Source organism: Corvus cornix, chromosome 18, assembly GCF_000738735.6.
Source record: "Corvus cornix cornix isolate S_Up_H32 chromosome 18, ASM73873v5, whole genome shotgun sequence".
Taxonomy (NCBI): domain Eukaryota; kingdom Metazoa; phylum Chordata; class Aves; order Passeriformes; family Corvidae; genus Corvus; species Corvus cornix.
The window spans coordinates 856,266-872,883 of NC_046347.1; the positions used below are offsets into that span (position 1 = coordinate 856,266).

The 16,618-nt window shown below is 57.2% G+C and overlaps 1 protein-coding gene across 1 annotated transcript in view; it reads left to right on the top strand.

Moving 5' to 3' along the window:
- Nucleotides 1-15,423, top strand: part of NTN1 (netrin 1) — an 87,906-nt gene extending 72,483 nt beyond the window's left edge. Inside the window, 2 exon segments of the mRNA XM_039562447.1 lie at nucleotides 5,336-5,410; nucleotides 11,709-15,423. Coding sequence (XP_039418381.1) covers nucleotides 5,336-5,410; nucleotides 11,709-12,037 — 404 coding nt within the window. The 3' untranslated portion in view covers nucleotides 12,038-15,423.
- Nucleotides 15,424-16,618: the final 1,195 nt, after the last annotated feature.

The following is a 16,618-nucleotide window of genomic DNA, read 5'->3' on the forward strand; positions in this document are numbered from 1 at the left end:
TGAAGGGAGGGATCACTCAGACCCAACTTCAATAAATACACAAAAATGCACCTTCCTCCCCCTGGGCACTCGTGGGGGACACTGAAATACAAACCCCATCCCTCGGGTGGGGACAGACCCTCCCACTGCAGGGGCTGTTGGAAAGCCAGGAGTTGCAGAAATGTGCAGGTTTAGGGATGCCTGTGGAGAAGTTTAGCTGAGATTTATCCAGAGCCAGTGGGGACCTGGAAGCTGCCGTGTCCCCCACGGTCACTGCTGCTTGCTCCCATCAGGAGGGGCAGCTCATGCATGGAGGATTTGTGACCAGTAACACTGGGGAGGGAGAGAAAGGGGCAGGAATCTGAAAGCTGTTCACCACCAGCCTCCCCTTGCATTAGAGCAAATCAAACCAGCCCCACTGATCTGCACTGACCCACTCTGGGCGTGTCTGGGACCCCAGGTAGACCCCAGTCCCGTTTTCTCTGTCCTGCTCTCTCTGGTGAAGGAATCACAGATTTAGGCTTTGATATTTGGAGCTGCACCTTCATTCAGTGGCTCAGGCTGGTTGCACATCCCCCCCCAGTGACAACAGGAGATGGGGGCACCCAGACCCCCACCTGCAGAGAGCACAGCCCTTGGGAGGGAAGGCAGGAAAATGCCCTCCACCCCCAAGTGCTGAGGTCAGACTGTCAGAGCTGGGGCTCCCCTCCTAAGCCGCAACACCTCCGCCTTGGATCGCAGCCCACAAAGGCATTTAGGGCCCTACCTGGGGGAAATCAATAGGAATTTAGCTGCATAAATTGGGATTAGAAATCTGAATCCCCTTGGGGATCTAAGCCTTATATCTGCATTTCCAGTTAGGTACCCAGGCCAAGAAATGTGGCTTTAATCGCTCTATCATGTCAGAATCAAGGGGCCTTTAATTTCCGTTCCCGACATGTGGCTTTCGCAGCGGCCCAAAGCTGATTTTGGAACTGCAAGCACAGCAAGAGGCGCCTGGTGCAGGGTCTTCCCTGCAACAACACTCAGCACCCCCAGCCCTGCTGCCAGCACCTCCTTCCTGCCCAGCCCTGGGAGCATCAGCACTCCGGGAAGAGTGGGATCATTAACAAATCATGGGATGGCACTCAGCACCCTGCAGCTCTCAGCCTCATCACAGCAACCCCAGACAACCCCCAAACCGAAGATGTTTAAACAGAAAAAACTCAACATTCTGAAAAAAAAAAAAAAAAGAAGAAATTAAGCAAAACAAAGAAGGTGTTTAGCTGTGAAAAGTCTCTGCCCAGCCAGAGAATTACTTCTATCAAGGGGACGGGCCGAGCTGCAAAGCTGCTGAAGGCTGTGCTGACACGTTTTACTGAGCTGCGAGCGACACGAACCAGCCGCCCGCCACCTGCTCCCTCTGTGAACAAGCAGCTCCAGCGGCCTCTTCCCGATCCCTCCCGCTCTGTTTATCCGGGAGACGCGGGCAGGTTGTGCTTTCCCCAGCCCGGGGGCTGCCGGCCCCAGGCAGGAGCAGGGAGGAGCAGGATGTCCCCGCTCGGGATGCAGGGCTGACAGGAAAAAAGCACCGAGGGCTGGGTGGCTTTGGGCTTGCGGCTCTGAAACAGGGATTTGCACTGGAATATTTGTGCAGCTGAGCAAAGGCAGGGAGGACAAAGCCGGGGGCTTGGATGTTACCCCGGGATTGTCCTGCACCGTGGGGCTGCAGCCGGGGGGGTTTGGGTGCTTCAGGAGGGTGGCTGGGTTGGACATGGGCTAGGAGGGGCTCAGGGAGGTCCCAGGTCTGTTGAGGGCAGCTGAGCCCTGCCAGGGCCAGGAGGGCAGGGCTGGACAGCAGCAGGGTGAGACCAAGGCTTGCTCTGCACGCCGTGGGCAGGGGACACTGGGGCAGCACAGTGGGACAGGGAGCTGGGGCTGAACCCGTCCTGGTGCCCCCTCATCGCTCCTGCAGGAGCTGCTGGACACTGACCCCCCACGCTGCAGGTACCAGGCTGCTCCCCGTGCCAAAGCGTGTCCTTCAGGCAGCTCTGTTCCTTCTCAGCCTGGTTTTTGGCTGGGCTCTGGCATCACCTTCCATGGGCAGGTCATCCCAGGGTGATCCTCTGCAGCCTCATGGAGAGGGGTGAGAGGGACCTGCAGGACAAGGAGCCTCTGGCACAGCCAGGCAGCACAAGTCTTGGGACTCCAGAGGTTTTGTCACATAAACATTTGGGGACAACTCCTGCAAGAGTCTCACATCATTTGTGCCTCCTGTGCACGCCCTCGAGTCACTGAGCTCCACACCCATCCTCTCCTCCCCTTTCCGCTGGCTGGTCCTTCCTCCCATCCCTTCCCCAGCTCCACCATTGCTTTCCAGCTGGGAGCAGCAGCTCAGCAACGCTTCCCCAGAGCCCAGACTGCTGAAGGGTCCCTTGGTGAGGAGAGCAGGGTCTGTCCCTGGCAGCACTGACACAACATCCCACAGCATCCCCTCTGTGCACTGTCCCTAAGGCAGAGGGACCCCACAGCACCACCCCACACACAGAGCTCAATGCTTGGCTCAGGGGAACCCTATTTGCCCTCCCAAAGAGGCCCCAGAGGATCTCCAAGTCACCCAGGAGGCAGAAGAGCTCTCCACGAGGGAGACAAAGGAAATGAACTGGAGAAAATCCCCCACCCACAGAAACCAGTGCTGGTGATTCCCCGTGATTTACACGAGCTGGCTCTGGCCAGGCCAGCTCAATTCAAACCAGCTGAGGCTCTGGCACAGCCCGTGGGGCTGGGGAACGAGGAAGAGAAGGACAGGGCAGGACAGGGCTGTGTTCAGGAAAAGCAGGGTCAGCCCTGGCTGGAGCTGGGTGTCTTGATCCCCTGGTTGTCACCCTGGCCGTGGGTGCTGTGGGCATGGAGTGCTGTCCTGTAGGGTGTGGGGGGCAGCTGAGTGCTGTCCTCTCACCCCACAGCCTCGCTGGCTGGCAGAGAGCCCCGGGATGGATTCCTGTCATCTCAGGCAGAGTGGAATTGTCATGGTGCAGGGATGGGGAGCTTGGCTGTGCTCAGGGATGTTTCTGTGGGGAGAGGTTGCTGAGGTGACTTGGGGTTGCTCTTGTGAGGGTTCTGGACTGCACTCCAGAGCAATGGTGTCTCTGATTGCTGTTTCTTGGCCTGGATCCCAGAGCAGTGGGGCTGCGGGAGGATCTGCTCCAGGTGGGCTCTGCCAGCCTGGCTGCTGGAGATCCCTTGTGGGACTGAGCCATGAATGTGCAGGTGGGAGCTGCTGCCCACCCCAGTGCTCGGGGCCAGCTGCTGGCCAGTGTGTCCTGGATTTGGCCAGGGCAGGAGGGATGTGCAGCCAGAGCTTCCAAGCTTGTCCCCGCTCCACTGTTCACTGCCCACCTGTCCTTGTGTCACCTCTTGCGCTGCCCAGGACAGCAGCAGTGGATACCCACAGAGCTCCAGGATTTCTGTGCCAGGGACAACCATCACCAGGTTTATCACAACCACACTGGTGTCCTGAGGACATCAGCAGCCTGGACTGAGCAGAGCAGTGCCAGCAGCCTGGCAGAGCAGCCGATGGCCTGTCTGTTCCTTGGCATTCCCTGCTTCCCCCAAAAAGCTCAGGAGAAGCTTCCCTGGGCTCTTAGGTCACTCCACAGACATTCAGTTCCCTTAGAGACTTTTCCTTCAATGTTTATGGCCAGGAACATCTTACAGTGCACTGGATCAGGAATGTTTCTGCTCCCTGAGCTCAGTGACACCAGGCAGCCACGTCCCACTGCGTGGTGGCATCCTGCCACGTGGGCATGGCTGGGGCTTTGCCAGCGAATCTCCATCCACTGAGCTACAGTTTTTATGGAATATCCACTCCTTTCCCAGTGCATTTCAAGTTTTACTTGATGTTCAGAATGTTAGATGAGAAAAGCAAATGGGAGGCATCAGTGGCTGGAAGCCCCGAGTCTTCAGGGTTTGGAGGGGCCTTGGCTGGGCCGTAGCTGGGCAGAGATCTCAGCTGGGGCTCTTGCAGGAGGAAATCACAGCGTTTGGGTTTGGCCCTGGCTGGGTCATGCTGGAAGAGCATGAAGCCTTGTATTCCTGAGGGTCTCTCCTGAGGAGTGGGAGCAGCAGGGAGCCATGGGGCAGGAGGATGGGGCTCAGATGGGGACTCTGCATGGCCACGTTGAGAGGGGCTGGGGCACACATGGCTAACAGGGGTTGCTGCTGAGGGGGTGGGTTCCTCATGGTCTTGGCACCCGGTGTGTGCTGGCCATGGGATGCCAGCAGCATTCCCAGCTTCCCAGCAACCCCCCTGGGGCTCCTCTGGGGCACTTCAGCAGGTCCCACACCTGTGCTCCAGCAGCGGCTGGGGAAGGATGGTGCTGGGAGGGATGGAGGCCTCCAAGGGCTGTCACAGTACCAAGGCCTCCTGCTGCAGACAGATGTGTCCTTTTCCCCTGAATTAGGGGATTCTGTGCTGCTGGGGGCCTCTCTCTGGCACCCGCGGGTGCTGAGGAGCCGTGGATGTTCATGGACAGCACATCCACGAGCCCAGCCCGATCCTGGCAGCTGGCATGGGGATGGCACTTCTCCAGCCACACTGGCCTGGCCGTGGTGCCACGGGGACGTTCCTGAAGTGGCCGGAGGGCACTGCCCACCCACTGGAGGGGCAGCAGCTCCCGGGGCAGGGCTCAGCGTCCCTGCGGGCTGCAGGCCACGGCAGTGCCAGGGGGCCGTGCCAGGCTCCTGCCGGGCCCTGCTCCACCCGGGCCGGGCCAGCGTGTCCCAGCAGTGCGGGCCCATTAGAAACGAGATGTTCCTACTGGGGTATTTTATTTGCACACTTCAGTAGAGTGGACACCAAAAGGCTTTGCTAATGCTTCATGGGCTGCTAATTTCCTCTCTGACCCGCATTGTGGGGGGCTGACCCCAGCCCGAATCTGCCGGCAATGAATGCCAAAGGCTGACACCGGCCCGGGTTAGGGGTGACAATGGGGCCTCTGTGGGCTCCGGGCGGGCTCCAGTTGGGAGCTGGAGAACAGGGGGAATTTGTGTGGCTCTCAAAAGCTCTGGGTGGCACAATAAGGGAGGCCCCCGGGGTCTCCCAGGAAGACAGAGCGGCCCGGGGAAGCCGGGCCGGGGGAGGCGGGCGGGAGGGAGGATGGGCTCCTTTGTGAGCAGCTTTCTTTAGAAAGGAAGGGCTTTCTCAATGCCCCCTCCGACGACCCAATCGGGCTCTGGCAGATGGATATCACAGGCACGCTGCTTATTCATGGCAGGCTGCAGCTTTGAGCCGTCCCCCCTTCCCCCAGCCCTTTCTTCATTTTAAGGCTAATTTGTTTTGTTAATGTTTTCTTGCCCTCCCCCTCTCTGCGTGCAGATTGTGACTCATACTGCAAAGCCTCCAAGGGGAAGCTGAAGATCAACATGAAGAAGTACTGTAAGAAAGACTACGGTGAGTGTCCCCCGTCCGAGGGAGGAGCGGTGCCAAAGGGATGCGGGGCAGGAGCATCCATCCCCTCGGGGTGTCCCAAAGCCCACCCAGCCCAGCCTGGGTCCCAGCCTGGGTCCCAGCCACAGCAGTGCTGGGATGTGAGCAATTTTGGGAATGGTTTCTGCCAGGTTTGGAGAGGCAGCCCGGGGCGGCGATGCTTGGTGGAGCAGTGTGTCACTCGGGGAATTGGGATGAGCGCACTGTGGACCCTGATTTGGGGGTTTTCTCAGCATCTGCAGGAGACTCATCTTTTCCAAGTGTTTCCCAGTGTCTTCTGGGTTAGGATGACACCATGTCCCCTCTCCTCTCACCGTGCTGTTCTGTGCCACAGCTTTTAAAGGTTGCCCTTTGCTGTGGGGATGAGCAGCAAGCAGTTCCCTGTCACCTGGATCCAATCCCCTGACATTCCCAGGCGACTTCAGAGGCTGGTGCAGCCCTGGGACAAGCCAGGAGACTCTGGAATCCTTACTGGTACTCAAGGCCCTGGGAATCCTTCTACAGCTCTGCCTCAGAGCAGCGGCTCGGAGCAGGCACATCCCGAACTCCCTCAGCTCCTCTCTGCTCCTGGGGTTGTTTCTAATGTGGGTCCATGCGGGACAAAGGCAGGGTGACCCCAGGGGGAGCCGGCCAAGGGATGTTCCACATTGGTTTTGTGCTCTGGCACCTCCCTGGGAGCCCAGGGGAAGGAGGAGGGCTTGGAGGCAAAGGTTTTATTTGCATTCCCATTTATTATCCATGGGGCAAAATGGATAGTGAGTATCCTTGGCAAGGGTGAGCTGGGGCATGATTGTGGTCCCTGTCCAGCAAGGCCATGCCTGTAGGGGCTGCTGGAGGTTCATCAGGTGCTGGGAAGGCCCAAGGAATAAACTTGGATAAATAACTTGGATAAAAGAGTTTAATGGCACATGAGAAGCTGCTGGGGGTTGTTCAGGTTGTAGATGGGGTTATTCAGGACAGGAGTGAGGCTGAGCCCAGGTGATAAAGCCGTGGGGTTTTCCTGTGGCCGGATTCTCTGCTGGCTGATACGATGCACTTTTCCCACACGTGGATGTGCATCCCTTCATTTCCCACCTGGCTTCTCCAGAATCTCCCGAGGGCTGAGCTCTCCAAAGGGCAGTGTGGGTGGCTCAAGGAGGTGTCTCAGGCACGAGATACCCCCGGAGCAATGAATAGGGAAGAGATGCCGCTGGAGCAGTGAGTAGGGGAGCTGAAGGAGCTTTTCCCTTCTCTTTTCTCACTCAGCATCACCCCTGCGGCTTCACGAGCGAGCCAGAGCCGCTTGCTGGGGCTGGCTCAGGTGAGGGGTTCAGACTGTCCCAGTGCTGGAACTGGGGCGCTCCCACCCGACCCTCCTGGCCATGAAGGGTCCCCCACAGCCCCAACCAGCCCCACAGCCACGGCAAATTTGCTTTTTGGAGGACAAACCATGGCGGTGAGGCAGCAGGGTGAGCGGTGCCGGGGCAGCCCAGGCTTTCACCAGGGCCAGGGAGGGAAGAAAGGGTTGAAAAGGTGCAGGGAGGGATAATAAAGACTTTGGGACTGACACCCCAGCAGGAGGCCAATTAGGAGGCTCTTTTCCTCACCGTTCTGCTGGCATCGCTGGGCTGAATGTCCTAAAAGGCCCTAATTAGCTTGAACAGAGTTCCTTCTCCCGCAGGCTCAATCGGGAGCTATCATCCGCCCCGCGCTCCTCAATGGGGCTTTTTAGCTCCCCGTTTCATTCAGCCTTTCAAAGGGGATATTTTCCCTTATTTATTTTTCGTATCTGTTTGTTTTTGTCGGGTTTGTGTTTTTTTTTTTTCTTTTTATTTTAATTTGGGCTTTTTCCCGCGAGATGGGTTTGGGTGCAAATATTTGGAGTGAAACAGGACGCGGGGAGGGCAGGCTGGGAGATTCAGGGAGGGGGGAGGCAGGAACAGAGGCAGAAAAGCTTTTTCTGGGTTTATTTTGGCTGCGTGGGGGAGCGCAGGGTCACTCAGCTCCCAGAAAAGCAGGGAGAGAGGAGGGGTTTGCTGGGGTGGGGGCAGTGAAATCCCGGGGAAGCAGAAGGGATCTCTGCTGAACCCACGGAGGGCAGAGATTCCCAAAAGGAGAGGGGATTATTTGATGAGAGCAGATGATGCTGATCCAGGTGATGCGGGAAAATCCATTACTCCCTCAGGTGCCACGTTTTCAGCCCGATTTTGGGGCTTTTTCCATTCTCTGTGGGGTGCGACTGTGGTAAAGGAAATCTGGAGCTTTTACATCTCCCTTTTGCCCCGATTCTGAGCTCCCTGTGCTGCAGCAGGGCCCGATCCTGCCCAGATGATGCTGGGACGATTTTGTACCAGCACTGTGGTCCCAGGCATCGCCCCCATGCCGGCCCTGGTTCCCCATCCCAGCACTGGGGAGGGAATGGGGGTGAGGAACAGAATCCTCATCCGAAAGGTGAGATCATCTGCTCACTTTGCCCTTTCTTGGAAAAAAAAAGTAAAAAAATCCTTCCTTCAGTGGAGCCTTCTCTTAGTCACCCCCTTTGTCGAGAGGAGCTTGGCAGGGGCTGCTGGAAAAAAGCAAAACGTATTTTCAAAAGGCAGCTTGAAAAGAGGGAGGGAGGGGGGAGGAAAAACCTGAATCCCCCAAAAAACGCCAAGGCAGGGGGGAAGCACCAAGCCCGGCGCTCACAGCCCCTTCAGTGCCCGGGAAGGTGGAGAAATGCCATTCCCGGAGCGGGGCAATCCCGGCTGCAGCCACGTGCTGAGGGAGGGCCGGGACAGTGAGGGGTCCCCCAGCACCAGGGCACACCCAGGCCGGCCGGGATTAGGGCTCATAAATCTCCAATATTGAACCGGTAGGAAATTGGCAACCGGAGCGAGGCAAAGCTGCCGCCAAATAAATTAAAAACTGAAAAAAAGGGGGAAAAAAATCCCATTTTAAGTCTTTGCTCCAGCGAGGATCCAGCCCTTTACATTCCCAAACCCAGATGGTGTCGGGGTCACCTTTTGCTGCTGGTTGGAATAAAATCCACATGGACTCCACTCCACTTGTGCAGTGAGAGGGGAGCCAAGCCTTTGGAAAACCCTGCCTTGGACCGGGACATCTGTGCCTGCCCCCGCTGTCCCCAGCACCCCCTGCCACCTGGCCGTATTGAACACCCTCAAACCGCTCTGTTCCCACTGCTGCTCCTCGGGATCTTTCCCAGGGGCCAGCACAAGGATGCCCCCCAAATTTCCAGCTCCCACAGACAGGTCTGTGCATGGGATACGTGTGATGTTCCGGGATTCCACAGCAGCATGCACAGATTTGGCCCCTGCAGCCCAGCCCTGAGTCAGCCTTAGCAGGGGAAGCCTTGAACTCAGGAGATTTATCAAAAACCCCAAATGTAAATTAAAAAAAGAATGAAATAATTAGGTTTTCCTCAGCCTCCCTCTTTTCATGGCAGCCTCAGGAGTTTTGGGGCCCTGACTCATGATCCCTGAATGCTGCAAGGCGCTGCTTTGCTTTCCGCCTTCAGCAGCTGCCCTCAAACCTTGTTCTGAGGCTTTGGGCTGGGTTTTGTTTTCATTAACATCAAACCATCCCTCCCTGGGCTTTCATCTCCTGCTCCCAGCCTTTGGGACTTTCTTGTGGCTGGAGGCTCCCAGCCAGGCCTCGAGGAGCCAGGAGCATCCCTGAGCTCCGGGGATGCAGGAGGGGACTGGGGCCCCTCTGTCCCCTCCCACAGCCCAGGGACCACTCGGCCACCCTCTTCTTGCAAAGAACCATAAGGTGCTGAGACGGAGAAGGCACCAGCCAGGTGGGATTTGTGGCTCAGGTGTCGGTGTCAGGCGGGATGTGGTTCTTGGGGCAGCCGCTGCCCTCACGGGGACCCAGCTGTCCCCCAGCTGTCCCCCACCTCCCCAGGCCCGTTTGCTGCCAGAGCAGGGTGCAGGGAAGTGAACCTGGAGGAAAATCCCTGGATCTCTGGGAGTGCCTGGGGTGCAGCAGCCCCAGATTTCCGCCAGGGCTCAGCTGCCCAAAGTTTGCAAAGCTCAGGGAGGAGCAGGCAGGAGGCACAGGCAGCCCTGAAGCACCAGCGGTGTCTGGAGCTGGACTGGATCCCCTCCTTGCTGAAACCAATGTCACCAGTCTGGACCAGAGCCCATTCTCAGTGAAACCAGTGTCACCAGCCTCAGCTGGAGCTGTGGAAGCTGCAGCCCCTTTGATTTTGTTCTCCTGCTCCAGGACACCACCTGCTCCCAGGGGACCCCAGCGAGGGGAGCACCATCCCCATGAGTAACCATCACTCCCCATCACATCCTCCCATCTGCTGCCCCAGGGGTTTCTCCGGGGATGTTTTTCCAGGGGTTGTTTTCCCAGGGATGTTTTCCCAGGGATGCAGAGACAGGGACAGTCCTGAGCACAGGGGTTTAATGGGAACATCAGCCAAGTGAGAGCAGCTCACCACATAGCCAAGCTTTGTCCCAGGAGATGGCAAGTGAAGGACAACCAAGCCCCAAAGCCAGCTTTGGACTGCAGGGACACAGCAGAGGCAGCCAAGTCCCTTACCCCAAACCAGGAAGGGACTGAAACCTCCTTCATGGGAAGGGAGCCTTTAAATCCCTGGGGATTTCCCCAGGGGAGCCAGCTTGGGTGCTTCCAAAAATTCATCCTGGCCCATTTCTGCCTCTCTGCACACCCTGTGCTCCCTGGGAGGCGCTGATCCCATCCCACCTCTGAAATACCCAGGCAAACACCACCAAAGCTGGGCTCCAAAACCCGGCTCAGGAGGAACTGAGCGTCCTGGATGGGAAGCTATGGGCAGAAATCTGGCTGTCAGGGCAGGCAGCTGTGGCTGCGCCAGCCAAGCCTTCCTCAAAGCTTTCACTCCTTCCACTTCATTAATAAAAAGGGAAAAAATAAGAGACGGGGGCCTTGACATAAAAAAAAATACAGACTGTGTGTTTTAGAGCAGAGTTTCCTGTAACCACCTCTCTCCGGTTCCTTTTCATTCATTTTCTCCATTTTGTCAGTGCGGACCCAGGCAGGTCAAAGGTTTAAGCTTTTTTGGAAAGATTTGTTTCCAAAAAATAAAAATTGGCTACTCCTCACATTTTGTTACCTTCACACCAGACAGGGAAATACACGGTCAGAGCTGAGGGTTGTTTTTTTTCCCTTTTTTCCCTTTTTTTTTAATGAAAGCATCTGGCCTCCATGACATGCTCTGAAAAAAAATACCCCATATATTTTGCAACGTGTTAAAAAGCTGTGCTGGGCTGCAGAGCTCTGCTTCCTCCCAGAGCCTGGAATCACTTGGGTTTAGAGACAGGGGGATGCTCCTCCACCACCAGCCCAGGGGGGAAAACTGTTACAAGGCAAATGGGAGAGTTTTCCCCAGGGTTTGGGGGAGTTTATTCTGCCTCTGTTAATTTATATAAACAGGATTGGCCCCACTGGAGCTGAGCCAGGCAGGTGAATGGGCAGGGGTTTACAGCTCCCAGGGCATGGAGGGAAGAGTGGGGAAAAAGGGAGCAGCTCAATGATTTGGCTAAAAAAGCCCTTGGTGGTTGTGCTGCAGCAGCCTGTGCAGAGCTCAGGCTCTCCCTGCCTGCTCTCCCAGCCAGGCCATCCTCACCTGGGATTTCCCTCTGTCTCTGCTGCTGGGGATTCCTCGTCCCACAGTCAGCAAACAAACCCAGCAGGGTGGGCAGGCCCTGCCTGGGGAAGGTGTTTTCCTGGAAGCTGATTTTTAGCCCTATTCCAGGAAAGACCAAGGGCTGCAGTGGTGGAGGGCTGAGGTTTCCTCAGTCCATGGCTACAGAGGAGGTTACACAGCATCAGCCACGGGCTTGGAGAACATCATCACCAGCAGCAGCAGCAGCAGCATCACCACCCTGTGTAGGGATCACGGTTGTCCTCCCACCCCAGTCCTGCTGTGGGAGCTGGTGGTCTCCCAGTCCTCTGCCAGGACACCAGGAGATCTCCTTGGAGCCCAGCGCTGCCATTCAGCACTTGCAGAGGTGCTCCAGTGACTCTGCCAAGCTCAGAGCTGGAGAGCATCTCCCAAGCCTGTGGTGGTCTTGGAAGCTTTGCTGAGACCCTCAGCTGCTCCTGCTCCTGGGGGTGGCCTGGGGACAGAGTTTTGGGGCACCAAAACCCTTGGCTGCTGTGCCCCAGCCTGGGCTCTGGAGACAAACTCCCTCCCACAGCGTATTAGGTAAGGCTTGGAGTTCATTTTCTCCTCACCAGCTCAAAGAGTAACACCTTTTCCTCTCTTGCCTCGTGTGTTGTTTTTTTCCAGCTGTCCAGATCCACATCCTGAAGGCGGAAAAAAACGCGGACTGGTGGAAGTTCACGGTGAACATCATCTCTGTCTACAAACAAGGCAGCAACCGGATCCGGCGCGGAGACCAGACCCTGTGGATCCACTCCAAGGACATAGCCTGCAAGTGCCCCAAAATCAAGCCCATGAAGAAGTATTTGCTGCTGGGCAACAACGAGGACTCTCCCGACCAGAGCGGCATCATTGCGGACAAAACCAGCCTGGTGATCCAGTGGCGGGACACGTGGGCCCGGCGGCTCCGGAAGTTCCAGCAGCGGGAGAAGAAGGGGAAGTGTAAGAAAGCCTAAAGGAGGAGGAGAGGGAGAGACTGACTGTGCATGCTGCTTTGTGTAGAGCTGGGGCGGGCAGGGACCGGCTGCCAGGGCGGGCTGGGGGGACAGGGGGACAGTGAGCACGGCTGGGGGGTGCTGGGCTTGCACCTCGTATTCCAGGGAAGACAAAACCCAACAGGATCCAACAGGATCCAACAGGACCCAACAGGACCCAACAGGACCCAACAGAACCCAACAAAACAGATCACACACACACGGACAGAACCCAGCGTGGGATGCGGGTGTGCGGCACCCGGGGCCCCCCAGCTCCCTCCTGCCCCGCTGCTGAAGAGCTCAGAGCCACCAAACTGCCTTCCAGCCACCAACATCTGCTGCCTCCAAAGCACGGCATGGGCACGTCCACCCTGTAAGAAACTAATCAACAGCACTGCTGGAAATTAACTCCCCATCCCCAAAATACGTATTTGCAACTTAGGCTGACCGAGACAGTTCTTGTAGAGGAAACTAAACCGAGACTTTTGCTGAGGACAGACCCGAGGACTGACGGGCGGGGTCTTGGAGGGCTTTGGTATCGACAGCCGTGGCCACCACCCACTGATGGTGCCTGGGGCGGCCGAGGTCTCCAGCTGTGCTGATGCTCTGGGTCCACTTTAGGCACAGCCAAGAGGGGACAATGTTGGTGGGTGACTTCCTGCTGTGCCTAACTCTGGGAATGGCTCCGTGCTCAGCCCCTGGCGCTGAGGAGGCTGCCCCCACCACACTGAAGGAGTGTGAGCCCACTGGTGCCCTGTCGCCTGCCAGCCACCCATTCACAGGCAAAGAATCATAACCAGGATCCCCAAGGAAACACCCAGACCTGACAAAAAATGAGTTGGCATCCAGATCCCATAAGTGCCCTGGAAGATCCTGCCAATGTCAGTCCCTGAGTCTCCACTGCGGCTCAGTCCCCTCTGTTGCTGTCAGCACACCAGGAGCCCTCCGATGGTAGAAAATCCCTGCAGGTGACACCAAGGTGCTGGCTGGCCACTGGTTTCACTCCCAGACTCGGGCAGCTCTCCCAAGCCCACACCAGCTCTGCCCTCACTCCCTCTGGAGCTGCAGCTCCCCAGCATCCCTGCAAAAAGTCTTGGAGACAAAGAGGGGAGCAGGGGGTGCCCTCATGGGCAGCGGGGCCAGTGCAGAGCTCTGAGGCTTGGCCGGGGTAGAGCCCGCACAGGGCAGTGCCCAGGGAAGGGGTCTCAGCCAGGAGCAAGGTGTGACCCACCTGGAGCTCCTCCTGCTGGGGGGGAAACAGCCAATCCAAAATTCCCAATTTCCAGTCACTGATGCACTGAGCACAGTGGAGGCTGCCTCACCTCAGACTGGAGCATCCTCCCCTGGGCACCCTGCGGGCAGGACGGGCTCTGGAGTTGTCACCCCCATGCCACACCAGCCCATGGGGAATGGGGATGTCCAGTTCCAGCCCATCCATGCAGACCGGGAACAGCTGGGGCAGGAAGGCAGGGAGGGCAGGACGGGTACCTGGAGGAGAAGCAAACATTAGTCGCTATGAAAAGCAAAACCTCCCCGGTATTTTTCCTTTTAGGAAACTTGGAAACATCTCTTTTATGACATTTTCCAGTGGTTTTGCCTTGTTTTATAGCAATTGACAATATTTATATAATGACATAAACCACCATAAAGCAGAGCAGCCATGTAAATAGGTGCAAAGAGGAGGCTCCCAGGGCTGCTGGAGACACCACCCAGAGGGACCCAGCTCTGCTGAGCCTCCCCTGCCACCACAAGGCCCCCAAAATTAATCTGGGTATTAGGAGAAAAATCCCACCCTGGACATCAAGCAACTCCCCCTCCCTGCTCCAAGTCTGTGTTTTCTCCCCTTTCCCAAAATGGACTTGGTTGTCCTTATCTCAGAGCTCAAGGAGAGCCAATGGTTTTGCAGCCAAGGGAAGCGAAGCCACCAAGTTTTGAAGGATAAAATCTGACCTCAAGTGTCTAAATGGAGGCTTAAAGCCCCAAACCAGGACTTGGATGCTCTCCTGCAGCCAATGCCAGCTGCTGCCAGGGACCCAGCAGAGCTGGAGACAGCACATCCCCATGGAGCTGGGATGTCCCCACCCTCTGGAGACCTTCAAATGGTGCCTAAAAGTAACAGGATCCAACCCAAAGCCATTTCTCCACCTGGAGAGCAGCAAGGAAAGGCCGGGGGAACTGCCCACAGCACACCTGGGCACTCAGGGCTCACTCCCAGTGTCCACCCTTGGCAAGCACAGCCGCCCTCCCCAGCACAGCCTGGACACCCCAACCCCCCCAGGGACACCCTCCAGCCCCTTCCCTGCTCCCACTGGTCTCGGAGGCTGCAGAAGACCCCCCACCCGCTCATCCCACGGCCAGACCCCTCCAGGCACTGGCACAGCCCCGGGACTCCGGAAGGAAATGAGTTGGCACAACAGCCCAGATCCTGCCACGGAGGGAAGTCCCCAGCCCTGTCCCACCAGGACCTGTCCCTTCATCCCTGCTGGAGTTTTGTGCTTTCCAGTCAGACCAGGAAAAACCCCTCACTCCATCCCAGTGCCCTTCATGCGCTCCCAGTAACCCTGACCTGCAGGAGCTGCTGCTGGAACTGGTGGAACTGGAACAGCCTCTGCTGGGAGGGCAGAGCAGCCCCATTTCGGGGTCCAGAGGTGCAGCTCTTCCCTGCTCCAGAACAGCTCCAGGACACCTCTGCCAGGTCACCCAGAGGGACAAGGTGCCCCCCTAAACACCTGCACGGCCGGGGGGCAGCTCTGGGGGACCAACCCTGTTTTGGCCAGCGAAGAACCCGGCGCCCACCCATCGCCCTGGGGACAGGAGTGGGGACCCCGAGGACAGTGGGGTGGCTGGGAAGGGGCTGTGGTGCCTTCAGAGAGGCTTCGGAGAGCAGCTGAAATGCCAAAACAATCATCACTGACCGTAGCACCCGACAGAAGTCGCTTGGTCTCGTTTCTGTTCGTCGTGTCCGTGCCCCCTCCCCGCCCCCGCCTCATCCCCTCACAAACCTGTGTTCGTTTTGGGGTTGTTTTTTTTTGTTGATTTTTTTTTTTATTATTTCTGTTAATATCTTGAACTGTAAATGTTGTTTAGTTATGACCATGGCAGACTGCTTTGGGCGATGTTTCTTTACAATGCATACTAATATATTATGGTTATTATATATGAATATATTTAATGACACGTGAAAAAGTTGTGGATTTTCTTATTGTTTTTCTGAGTTGTTTCTTTTTTTTTCCTTTTTTTTTTCCCCCTTTGTTTGTTCGTTAGATTGGCTGTAATTGACCCGAAGGAGCTTGTAACTGTTCAACACCCCCTCGGTAGGACTAAAGTCAGAAACCAGTGGAATAAACTCTTGTAAACTGTAAAAACCACCAGGAATTTCTGCTTCTTCCCACCCCGTTGGTCGGTGAACCTGTGGGACAAGGACCTGGGCGAGGAAGTGATGGTGTCCCCTCCAGCCCCTGGCTCTGCCGCTGTCCCCCTGGCAGGGTTGAGGTGGCACAGCTACTTCTGGCTGCCAGTCCCAGCCCTGTCCCTGCCCAGCACCCCCAGGCAGTGGCCACGTGGCCTTGGGGCCAGCGGGGTCCCCATGGGTGGGAGGGATGGGGGGTCCCCAGCAGCTCCTGACGGCTCAGCTGTGCCCTGCAGTGGGACAGAGCCAAAACCTGTGGGACCCTGCCCAGAGCTGGGGGACAGGTGTGGGGACAGGGGACAGCCGAAGTTTGGAGTCAGGAAAGCTCCAACCCCACTCTGGACCCGTTTCTGTCCCATCCAGAGGCTGCTCAGCAGCGCTGGCCCTTCCTGCCCCCCATCCAGTGCAGGGCTCAGGGCTCCATCAGCTCCACCCCAGGATCTGCGGGGCCAGGCAAGGGCTGGTGGCACCGACAGCATGGAGAGCTGGAGGTGGGGGGAACTGAGGCAGCAAAACATTTCCAGGGACAAAAGTGCAGGCAAAAGGTGCTGCCAAGTGCCGGGGGGTCAGCCCGGCCGACCTGAGCCTTCAGCATCGCTGGGAATTTATGAATCCAAAAACATCCTGGGGGTCAGAAATGTCAGATCTTTATTGCAGAGACAAATGGGTCACAAGTGCCAACCCTCTGCTCCGAGGGGCAAATGGGCTTCCCAGATTGCAGGTGGCCACTTGTCCAAAGGTGACGTGGTGGCTCTGGAAAGAGGGGGATGAGGCTTTTCCCACAGAGGGCTGGACCTGGAGTGGTTTTCCCAACAGGCAGTGTGGGAGAGGAGCCATTCACACACCGAGCTCACACCAGGAATCAGGGAACGTGAAAATGCCCAGCAGCCTTCCGGGATGATCCCTATTCTCGTGTAGGAGGGGGGGATTTTTCCCAGGGCACTGGGACATCCGAGTGCCTGGAGCACACACCAGACCTGCTCCAGCACCCCGAGTTCTGCTGGAACTACAGCTGGAAGCAGCTGAACTCCTGAGCACATCCTCCAGGAGAGAAACGGAGGAGGTGGCAGGGAAGGAGAAGCCTGGGATGTCTCTGGGCACATTCCTGGAAGATCTTTGCTTGGAGAGGCCACTCCAGGTTGGCTTCTCCAACG